A 12,118-nucleotide genomic window follows, 5' to 3' on the forward strand; every position below is an offset into this window, starting at 1 on the left:
TCTATTGAAGTTAAGAACAGAAGACAGGGAAGATGGTGAATTTTACATGAGTAACAAAGAGAGAAAAGGCACAGATTGGAAGAACTAAAAAATGTTTTGGCTCACAGCACATGTAGATTTGCCATCCATACTGGCCTGTGGCCCGTTTTCATCAGACATAACAGAAGTGCAGCTCAAGTGGTGTTAGTACTAAGTCATTACCAACCCTCCCCTCAGAATCTATACTGTTATTTTTCTATGTAAGTGAATTGTTTGAAATGCTTCAAAAATGAAAATATTAAAACGCATATGCATGTAAAGTCTTTAGTACATTTATTTGTATAAAGAGTAAACAAAGTGCATACAGAGCGGCCACAGGTTTGACACAGAGATACAGGGCAACTGAACAAATTTAAATGTCAAGTTTATTGTTGCCACTAAAGCAATCCTGAACTTTCTTTGGGCTCAAAAGATGAAAAGTAAGATACTGAAGAATACTAGACATCATTAACAGAAAAGTTTTTCAGACTCTTGGTCGTAAAGAACTTTATGTTTCACATTAAATCAGACACTAACATTTTTAATTACCCAGCTACCTCCAAGCAAACTGAAAACCATCTAAATGTATCCTGAACTCCAGAGTGCCTTTAGATGGGTCTTTTCTTTCAAGTTTTGCACCATAAGATGATGGTCACAATAGTGATTGACCCTTGTAGATGGGTGGTAAGTATTGAAACACTCTTAAGAACAGTGCAATGTATGTGGTATACATTCTGTTCATATACAGCATCCAAAACCAATGCTGGAACAGCTTGCCCCAAAGTGGTAGAGTTATAAAAGGATATGCGCTGATGTTTCTTAAAAGCATGTCTAATAGCATCCAGGTTTGCAAAGTCTGTCTGATAAAAGTTGACTGCTTAGGAAAGCACTGGCCCAGGCTTAGTTCTCAAGAAATAATAACATGCAGCAGAGTATCTATTTCCACGCTGGCTCCTGTGCAGAACCAGGTTGCTCAACGATGGGTACCCAGTAGTCAATCAAGGGACCAGCAACTGAGCCACTGAAAAAACAGCTTGATATTTCAGTCTTACTGATGACAGGAATACCTACTCTTTTTTTTTTTTTTTGGTAAGGAAACGATAGTATACTAACTGGTATCTACTATTTTAAGAATGCTTGGTCTATCACTGTCTAGATATTGAAATCTGAGGGTATGTTAAGAGTATCACCTAAGTCCATCAATTTTTGTCTAAGATTAATGTGCCAGAAAAACATTTCAGATCAGCTGGCAGCTGGGAACAGCAATCATCTTGAGACATCACTTTGGTCAGTTCCTCTTATTTTCACAAATCCCATTTTGGTATGTAATTATGACAGTAAATTAGCTAGATGAAACAGTGAGTGGGACATTCTTTCCAAAGGGAGGAGTGCTTAAGTGCTTTCTAGGTATCTTTGTTGTCATTTGTCACTAACTTTGAGAGAGGCTGAATTGAAAAGAAGTTTTTATCCATGCTGAGCACCACAGTGTGCTGTACACATGTGCACATGCTCAAGGACTTGCTGACTATATTTTGTTAGAACACAAACTTTTTCCATAAAAAATTTTTTTAAAAATGGCTTGGATATTTGTTGGGGGAGGATTACTTTATCAACAAACAGTGGAATTTAGATGATATTCATGCTTCGTATTTTAAAAGTGCTTCAAATCCTTCAATAAGGCTCTGAAAGGTTGTCCGATTGGATGGTTGTAATTCCCAGCATTTTCTCATAAGTTGATAAACCTATAAAAAGTAAAAACAAGAACTGTAGTCATAGTAAAAATATTGTTATGTTTGGAAGCTTTTCAAAAAAAATTATAGAAATATCAAGCGTAAGGAAATAATTTTGGAACTATAAGGTAATTATTAAGAGTAAAAAAATTTCAATTATTTAAAATATAGGAAATATTCATAACTGCAGTTCATAAATGGTACTAACATTTGAGAAGCTCATGGCTGACTGCCCTTCAGCAGAGTCCATGTCACTACCAACCCTTATGTTTAGACTCCGTCTTGCCACTGGCCACCTCACTCTTGGACTTATTCTATCCAGTGTATCTAAGTGGTAAGGAGTTGAGACTGAAAGCCTCAATTAATTTTAGAGTATTAAAAAAGAATAAACATTATAAATGCTGTTATTAAGTGGGATAAAATTACACACAAAAGTACAATTATATATATTTTTCATAATAAGGCTACACCAAAACTTCCTTGGGGGGGTGTGTGTGGACAAGCATGGAAAGGAGCCTCTTTCTGGAGAGAGTACTTGCATTGAACATTACTATCATCCACACCAAAGATGATTCCTTAGATGTCTCAGACTCAGAAAACTATTTTACAGGTGGTTTCTACTCCATCTCCTCACTCACTGCCCACCCCACTTCCTTGCTGGATATCTTGAGCTATGGAAAGATAAATACCTTATCAGGACAGTTAGGCGGGCATGGTAAACGTTTTCCTTCTTTCAGTGTATTCACAAGTCTTGTCACCGTCATCTGGCCTTGAGTTGGGCCTATCATTTTCAGGAACAACTATGTAAAATAAAACCAAACAAAATGTTTACTTTGCATACACTCGTATAAAAATTAAGCAGATTAAAGTACAACTTCTAGAATTAACTGGAAATTAAAGTAACAATAAAAATGTTTTTCTCCTTAAGCAATGTTAAATAAAAATCCAAAATCCTTCCTAGCTCTCAACAGTTAATCTGGAATCAGTGTCTTAGATTCTGCTAGCCAAGGAGGCTGTTTCATGAAGATGATCTCATTCAGAAATTAACAAGGCACAAACTCTCACAGATAAGACAGACCCTGGAAAGTCGGATCATCCAGTATAACTTTGAGTTCCTTATGAAACCCAAACTTGAGAGACTCACAGATAAGTAACAAACCAAGTAAAATAGAAAAGTGGACTTTTATCTTTCCAATATAGTATACTGACTTGATTCCATTTAAAAGCAAAACTTACAAAGCACAGGCATGGACATATTTTAGTTGGGTTCTGTATTCAGATGAAGAGAAAAGTTAAGACTTACAGCCATTGGACTAGACTCTGAATCACAGTAAGTAAGCAGCTCATGCAGAGTCACTCCAAAAGACCAGACATCAGAGGCAATATAAAATTTACACTGAATTAAACATTCTGGAGCGTACCTGAAATAAAGAATGTGTGCCTTTAATTCATGGCAGAGCTACTTCAACAAAAATTACAGATTAGCTCATAAAAGTCATCTCTTCGATCCTTACAGGCACCTAGTATGTATTATGTACATATGTGCTACTATACTTTACAGGTTCTTAGTAGCATGTATTTGCCCCCAATAAGACCAGTTTGCACTCTTTGTGTCCAACCCATGTACTTCCTGTAGAGGAGGAGGTCACAAGAAAACAAGCCCCAGGTTTGATTCCTATAGGCTCCTAGATCAGCAGGGACCTCACCAGCCTATCCTCTTCCAATGTTATCTGTTTTGGTGAATGACACCCAATTGCCCAAGCCAGATATTAAGGCATTCTGTCTAATTTCCTAAACACTCTTCAAATCTACTTAATTCTCACTATCTTGATCACTGTCCTAGTTCACTAAGGCTAAATCAGACTCCCTGGCTCCAATCTTGCTTTCCTCCATGGTTATCTTCTTAAAAAATAATTTGTATCTTCAATCCTACAATGGTATCCCACTGCTCTAGGAATGGAGTGTTTGCTGCAGAACTCCCTTTCCCGAGCTCTGACTTAGCCACCCTCTGAAAACCTCCTGCCCCTTCATGTTTACCCATGCTGAGTTTATCTCAGGTACTCTCTCATTCCTGTTAGTCACACATGCCCCCTTCATCTAAACACTCAAGACTTCCAGAAAACCAAGCTGGAACCCCTCTGTGCTAACTGTTCCTTCACGTTGGCTGCCTCACTCTGTACCTATCTGCTTGGTCACCAAATCTCTGGCATGAAGGGTGGGCCCTGAGACATACTGTTTTGTATCAGTGAACAAAGGTTCAGGTTTTGCAGGTATGAGAGGTCTGCCTGTATCTGTGCAGCATACTTGAGTGTTGATCAGTCTTACAGGGGATGGTGTAGAGATCAAAGCAACTGAGGGGGGCTGTGGTCAGTATGTGGCCTTCTAACCAGGATGACTGGTGCCTCATGAGAGATGGTCAAGCGTCCCTCCCATCACTTGCTCTGTCCAAGATTTCCCTGACTACTCGATGCCCACCTTGTCACATCTTGTCCCTTCTTCCCACCTGCCCTCCAGGCATCCCTCCACCTGCTCATAGTTGTGAGAACTGTGCAGATGGGAGCCGGAAATGCTGAGCTGGTAATGAGACGGCTCCCATTCCTTGGAAGATGGTGCCATCCAAGCACAGGCATTTGCACAGGCTGCTTTTCAGCCTGATTGGTGTTTCTTGAAGGTAAATATAAATCAACTCTAACTGTTCTAATCCTCTCTTGATTCAGGCCAGAGGAATAAGGCATTAGCATAGCCAGAAAGAACTTATCAAAATGGTGTAAACCCTGCGTCACTACTGCACTCTAATTGTCTGACTCAGTTACCAAAACACAGGGCTGTCCCGGTCATCCTTGACGGTGTAGTACTCCTTATCAGTTTCAATTGCTTTGGTTAAACCAAAGTCTCCAATTTTCACTTGGTGTTCACTCTCAACAAGGACATTTCTTGCTGCTAAGTCCCGGTGAACATATTGCCGAGAACCCAAATAGTCCATTCCCTAGTAGAGAAATAAAGATAAAACACATTGTTAAAATCATTCAGATGGATTTTGTATAACTTCATAAGAAAAAGAAATGTCATTTCATTCACATAACAATTTTTTGATTTGTATTTTTAAGCAAAAATAGTAAGATCAACTGACTCAAAGAAATTCACATTCAAGCAGTCACACTTAATACATCTGTTCACTTTCAGAGTAAAAGCTCATTTCTCATCCCAATAATACAGAGCAAAATAACTCAGTATAATTATTACAAAGTTTCCCACTTGTCTTAAAATTAAATTACAAAAAAATTTACTAGGGAAGAATGCCTGTTTTTTTTTTTTTTTAAACATGCTTTCTTTTTTTACCTTACAAATCTGAACAGCATATTTTAGCTGCTGTTTAAGGTTAATTTTGTTCTTATTCTTTGGAAGATATTCCTTAAGGCTTCCAGAAGGCAGAAACTCCATGATGAGCTTGATACCATTTCCTCCTGTTGGGAGAAAAAAACATCAGTATAAGGCTGCCAAAGAGGAAAGAACACAGGACATGGAGTCAGAGGACTTGCCATGGCTCCTTCTTTATTCCCTGAGCACATACCAACTCCTAACCTCTGCATTGCAGGACCCTCAACAGAGAAAAGATCTTAACACTTAGGTTCCTACCTCAGCCACAAGCATCGCTAGGATAACAGCCTGAGTACTCTGTAATCCACTAGGCAAATAATAATTTTATGAGCCAAGTTCTTTCACTAGTAGCTTTAAAGGATATACCTCAGTGGAATACTGGCTGACAAATAAGATACAAGTATTAGTAAACACTACTACCATTGAATACCATTTGTCATCTTGACTTAGACAAGCATAGAACAAGATGCCCTGCCTGGGACTGGATCAGAAGAATGGGGAAAGGGAGTGAGGAAGGTCATTCACTCCATATGGCATCAGTGTAGATATCTGGGTGGGTACAGTCTAGTACACAGCATGAGTGTGTGAACCCTTGGAGAGACGAGGCTGGAACCATGCCTTGGCTGGGAGGGAGGTGGTGTACTTCCCCAAAAGCTGCTACGGGATTTGGCAGCACGCAACCTGGAAGCCCTGCCAGCCTATGGAAGCCACAGCCAGTATGTTCAGATGACCTAGATGAGGCCGAGGCCCGCCTGCTTTGCACTGGCCTTATGACCATAACAGTCACTTAGTCTTTAAATCAGACCCCACTGTGTGCAACATACCATCTTCAGTGCAGATTCCTTTGTACTTCACAATGTTCTCATGATAGAGATTCCTTAAGATTTCTATTTCCTTCTTCAGATCAGCAATGTGGTTACCTCCACTCTCAGGCTTCAGGGATTTGACAGCTACCTGCTCCCCTGTGTTGTCCCCCTCTGGGTCATACCTGCAGAGCTCAACCTTCCCAAAGTGGCCCTAGAGAAAAAAATGTACATACTATTATAAGAAGCCCCAGGCTGTACTGGAACACACTTAGAAAATAAGTCTTACTCCTCATAGCTGTTCCCCTGAAGGCCAGGGGTCAATAGCTGGTCAGACCTCTGCTGATAGAAGGCTCTCACCTGGATTCCACCACCTACCACAACCCCCTTCCTCTCCTGGCCTCACTTCCTCTGTAAGTGAGATAAGACAAAGTAACAGGTGACTAATGAACCCACACATCAATCCCAATTTCCAAGAAAAAGTAACCCAAAAAATGATGAAGGACATATCTGGACCTGTAGAAAACTGTGGAGTCCTCTGAGAACCCAGAGCCCATTCTACAGGCAGGCACCACAGTGCAGCTGTGCACAAGGAATCTTCAAAAGCTATGGCATCAGACCCCAGCCAAGCCACCTAATGGTGACATTGGCTGGCCCTGCCACACAATCATCCTGAGTCCTACTGTGCTTTCTGTATACAATAGTAACAAGTATTCTTGGGGATGCTGTGAGGACTGTGCTTGTGAAACTGCCCAGCACAGATGATGGCACACAGTGGCTACTCAAGATGTGCCACTCTTCATTAAATTAACAATAGAAGATCTGTGTAAAGACATAGATCACAGGAGCCTCCCTTGTCATATTAACTGTTGGAAACTCCCGTTCAAGGTCCAAAGGAAAGTTTGAGAGTCTATTTTGGCACTCTGTGTAGTACATCAATCCCTCATTTAACCCATTTTGTCTCATTGTCCCAGATGTGGAACACCTATAAAAACTTAAGCAACAAATATACCACTTTTGGTAACTTTGAAATAATTATTATGCTCACAGAACTGAAAATTTGGACTTAACAGGTTAAAGAGCTTCGCAGGGAACTTATTCCCCAAAGTCAGCGACAGAGACTTTTCTATTTCCTCCATATCTGCATCTAATCCCCTCTGCTCCACAGAGAAAACTCGTCTCTCCTGGGAGCAGACCAGCATCCTGTGTATATGCATAGTCACACATGCAGGCAGAAATGTGCATCCTGGCAGGCGTGTGGGTCAAATGGGGCGTGCTAAAAGTGGCCTCCAAAATGCAGAAACGTTCTTTCTCTTATAAAGTAAGGGAGAACAGGAGGTGACTTTATGCAGAGTGGTGATGTGCAAGCAGAAGATGCAGCCAGAGCTGCAGCCAGAGCAGCAGCCAGAGCAGCAGCAAGCACCAGGTGCAACTTACCTCTCCCAAGTCACGGATCCTCTTCAGGAAGCGCTTTTCAAAATGTGTGGGATCCACCTCAGTTGCTGGTTTTTTTTCTGAAACAATGTCTGGATCTAATAGAAAAGAAAACCAATTTTAAAAAAAGGTAACTGATGGTTAGGGATTGCCGCTTCTGGGCTCCCACGCATCTCCCCACTTCCCCCAATTGCTCTCCAGGGTTGTGAATGATCCCAGTTAAGCATCGGACAACATCTTACTTTGCTCTTCGAGCTTGTTAATGTCCCTCATAATGGCTCGGAAGAAGGGTCTCTGATTGGGGTCATAGTTCATGCAGCGGGTCATAAGGTCAGCCAGCTCCTTGCATGATGGTGTCACTGGCCTGCACCGGCTTTCATAGAATCTCTCTTTCTGTAAAGAAGAGGGACACTTGGAAAAAACTAAGGAACCACCCTCAAACCCTGTCATCTCAGCTGAGAAGTAATTACCTTAATTAATTCCTGGCATCTCTCCTGAAAGGTGGACTTTATAAACATATGTGTTACTCTGGCCTTATTCCAGCATGAGGAAGTCTCAGTCCTAATACTAAAGTAATCCAAATTCAAGGAAGACAGGGCAATACATCCCAATCCCTAGACACTGCATTCCAGTGAAGTCAGGCAGCCTTTCTGGAATACAGTGTGGCAATTTGTATTTCAACCTTCAGATTCTTCAAGCTCTGAATCATTAATTCCAATTATTGAATGACTCAGAAATAAACTGGATATGAGCAAAGACTTATGTACAAAAGTATTCCCTGCAGAATTAGAATACTGGAAATTTGAAAACAACAAAAACGTCAAATATAAAATTAGTTAAGTAAATTAGAGTTAAAACAAGTTAACTCAAATTTATAAAAATTTATGACTTTTGAATTGAATAGGAAAGTACTCACAATGTTAAAATTTAAAATGTGGAATATATAACTATATCTAGCAGTGACCAAATTTTATTTAAAAATGATATGAACAGACTGAAAGACTAAGTCAATGTGTTAACAGTGATCACGTATCTTATGGGTGACTTTTTTAAAAAAAATTGTTTCCAGTGTTTTCAAAATTTTCTTCAAATATTATTGTTTTAAAATTCAGAAATAAACTATTGCTGCCATTTTAAAAAATTAAAGTGAAATCACTGCCTTCCAGCTTCTAACCTATAGCTAGACACCCCACCCCCCCCAGGGTGCTAGATACCATCTGTGGAACCTTAGTATCTTTATTTTAGCCTAACTCCCCTTCCACCTCCTAATATCCTCCAGGGAAGGCAAGGCCCATGTCTACTTTATGGTGAGCCCCAGCTTTCACCTAGCATCCTTTACCTGGTACTCAGTAGACACTTGTGTGTTCATTTTGTTGAATAACAGGCACTTAAAAACTCAGATAAATAATACATTAACAGTCTTCTCGATACTGATTGTATGTCTGTCACTCTACATATTTTGTTACTCTTCACAAGGAGCCCACAAAATAATTTTTATTTACCTCCATTTTATAGATGATGAAACTGAGGCTTAGGGAAGTGAAGTTACATTCGTGAGATCACATAGCCAGCAAGTCCATGGGAAAGACTCAACTCAAGTCCATCTCTTCCCATAGCATGAGGCTTCCTAACTTCTGGGCAGTTCCTGTTTAGTGAATCTCACCTACCACATTCCCTGGGAAACAACTGCTTACCTCAATCAGAGTCTTATCTTTCAGGGGGATCTCGCCATTATAGCAGATTTCCCAGAGTGTGGTACCAAAGCTCCATTTGTCAGCAGCCACACTCAGGTTCTTGGAATCTTCAACACACTCTGGAGCAATCCATGGGATTCGTTCTATGCACTCTAGAGAAAGAAAAGACTTTACAAATCAGCTTCTGGGATCACCTGGAAAGCTAAACATTGTCAAAACAGCAAGAACCTGAGTTAATGAAAAACTTTCTGGCAAACATGGACTGGCCACAAGTCCCAGGGGGAGCTGGTAAGATGCACTGCCTTCCATGCCTTGCCCCTGGCACTTCTGATATATCAGTCTGATCAGGCCAGCAGCAGATGGCTTCGTTCATCACATCCTCCCCAGGAGGGTCATGAGCAGTCAGTCTTCGGAAGCCCTAGCCTCAGAGATAGCAGAGCATTCCCCAGGTAGGCCATCATTGGGGGTTGGTGGCATCAGGGGATCATGTGAACAAAGGTTCAGGAAAGAAAAGGCAGCAGAGAGATGAGGACAACACAAAGAGCAGCTTGCACATACCACAGACCATTTCTCAGCTGTGTTGTTATGTTTTATCTTGGTTTTCCTTCATTTGGGGAAAGGACGAGAAAAGACTGAGGCAAAGAAGTCTCATATCCCTTTCTCCTGGCAATCTCTGTGACCTGTTTCTGGCTTCTAACCAAGGTCAGAGACAGAAAGCTCAGCAGAGACCCCTGTCACATCCATGAAAATGCCTATCAGCAAACTTAGTAGCCTGTACAGAGCAGCTTCCAAGCTGCCCTGGGAAGGAGGGTGGCTCCTGAGCCCAGCACTCAGGCACAGGCCCAACTGACCATACAGCCCTCTCATGTCCTTCCTGGCACAGCACGTGCCCCTGGTGTCCTTAAAAGATGTGCCTCTGGTCCCTTGCTCTAGCTACCTTGCTGACCTGCAAACCCAGATGAAATCTCATCAGCTCCTTGAATCACTCTGTTTCAGTTGGATGATCTTTCTCCCAGGTCTGGGTCCCTACTGCATTTCATGGGCACTACTGGGTCCCTGGCTACTCTGCTTGTTCAAGAAACATCAGTGTCTTAGACCTTGAGGACAGGACCGTTACCAGCCCCAGGGGTATCTCTGCCTCAGAACTGTTGGGCAATGTCCACATGATAAGCATCCAACAGGTACCAAAGGATGTTTCCCATGCCCTTCCAAGGAGCAGAGGATCAAGTCTCATTTGCAAGGATTGTAAATTTTTCATCCATCTTCTCCAAATTTTGTCCACTCTTTGATTAAATTTTAGAGCAAAACTCAATATGCTGAGTTGATCAAAATCAATGATAAAGACAGCGCAGAGGCCATTAGAGGACACTAGATCGGGGACCTAGGACACACTGGTCCCCTCATGTGGCCTACCAGGTTAGGAGACACAGCAAGACCTGTTTGGCATGGGTTTCAGTCTCAGCTCCTGGGACTGCCCTTTCCTTTAAAGACTGCAACTCTGCACAACCTAATTCACAGTAAGGATGTGAGACCACAGCAATCACTTGATAAAATAGGCTGGGGTGCCCCCCAAAATGCTCGCTGGCTACAGTGGAGTTCCAGAAGAATATGGAGAAGGACCCAGAAGGCCTAACTTCTGCTCTGGCATCTCTCTGACCACTGTCTGGAGTCCATAGCCCCATGTACTACCCCAGTCCCTTGATCATGGGGCCTTTACCATGGGGATCTGACAGCCTCAGCTGGGCTATCAGGAACCACCCTCCTGTGGCTCCATATTCCCATGCAGGGCCTAGGAGAAAGGAGCACCAGACACCTGTTTGCTGACCCATTCTAAAGGGAGGCCTGACCCAGTCAAGACCTTTCTCCCTGCCAGCTAGATCTCTGGCTGTGGGGTTGCGGGGACAACTCACCTTGCCTTGACAGTACAGTGACAGGGATTCCAGGGTCACTAAGCTTGATGAATGGGCCAATTTCACTGTCAATGCCCTCACGGGCCAGGAGGAGATTTTTGGTACACACATTTCCATGGACCAGGTCTTTATCTTCCTATAAAATAGGGACATTTGATAAGGTGCTTATCTTTCCTCCCCATATTCCCTGTTTCCAACCACGGTCCATCAGATCATCTCTCACTACTCCAAGCCACAGCCAGGCTCCATAGCCTAGCCTTTGCACCAATGATCTGCATCACTTCTTCACATCATATAATGTTCCCTGACTTCAGTTTTCTCATCAGTGAAAGGGAGATAATAGTGGAGCATGTCTCATAGGGCTTTGTGAAGATTAAAGTGACTAAAATCTATAAAACGGGAATAGCTATCCAGGATAGCATCCAATAATGTTCTCGCTGATGGACGCCAGTAGTTGCGCTCATTCCCTCAGCAAGCCCTGCACAATTCCTAGCCAGTCCGCATCCTGCGTCAGACACCTCTGGCACGATACCATTTTCTTCTGAACAGGACTCCTCAGTGCCTGCAGAACAGCTCAAATTACTATCTTCACTAAGTACCAGACACATCTGTGTTCAACCAAAGAGCCCTGGTGCCTGGAACCCAAGCACAGGGTCTCCCACTTGCTTACCCGCACCTGCTTCCTGCCACCCCCACAGGAGCATTCTGGTTTCTGCTGGAGATTACCACATTATGAGAATATTCTTACCAAGTAACTCAGGGCACTGGCCAGCTGTTTGGCAACTTTGAATTTCCATGGTGTAGTGAGGACATCGCTTTTCCGATGCATAAAGAGATCCAGGGGTCCCCCCTCCACATACTCTTCCACCATGATATCTATAGGTATGAAAACAGCCACATCTGGAACTTAGGTCTGTCCAGGACAGTATTTTGCCTCATCCCCTTATAAGAGCCCTCTTTAATGGACAGTACTGTGTCAACTTACACAGATATCCTTGGGAGATACAAGTGACAGGGTACTTCAGAGTTGGACAGACCTGGGTTCAACCCCATGCTCTTCCACTAATTTGGGTGATCTTGAGCAAGTGACAACCTCTTTGAGTCTCAGATCCCTCATCTGTAAATTCAGAGACAGCAATACCTACACCTCA

At 42.3% G+C, this 12,118-nt stretch overlaps 1 protein-coding gene across 3 annotated transcripts in view; it reads right to left on the reverse strand.

Annotated features, from left to right (window-relative positions):
• Positions 1–295: 295 nt before the first annotated feature.
• Jak1 (Janus kinase 1) overlaps positions 296–12,118 on the reverse strand; it is a 129,580-nt gene continuing 117,757 nt past the window's right edge. For all 3 annotated transcript variants that reach the window (XM_071617917.1, XM_027949540.2, XM_027949539.2), the window contains 11 exons: positions 11,716–11,843; positions 10,968–11,103; positions 9,058–9,209; positions 7,606–7,756; positions 7,367–7,461; positions 5,951–6,143; positions 5,088–5,212; positions 4,562–4,734; positions 3,052–3,169; positions 2,438–2,548; positions 296–1,760 (listed from right to left, as the gene is read on the reverse strand). In XM_071617917.1, coding sequence (XP_071474018.1) covers positions 1,656–1,760; positions 2,438–2,548; positions 3,052–3,169; positions 4,562–4,734; positions 5,088–5,212; positions 5,951–6,143; positions 7,367–7,461; positions 7,606–7,756; positions 9,058–9,209; positions 10,968–11,103; positions 11,716–11,843 — 1,487 coding nt within the window. In that variant the 3' untranslated portion in view covers positions 296–1,655. The remainder of the gene's footprint in view (positions 1,761–2,437; positions 2,549–3,051; positions 3,170–4,561; positions 4,735–5,087; positions 5,213–5,950; positions 6,144–7,366; positions 7,462–7,605; positions 7,757–9,057; positions 9,210–10,967; positions 11,104–11,715; positions 11,844–12,118) is intronic.

The sequence above is a fragment of the Marmota flaviventris genome, chromosome 10 (genome assembly GCF_047511675.1).
Source record: "Marmota flaviventris isolate mMarFla1 chromosome 10, mMarFla1.hap1, whole genome shotgun sequence".
NCBI lineage: Eukaryota > Metazoa > Chordata > Mammalia > Rodentia > Sciuridae > Marmota > Marmota flaviventris.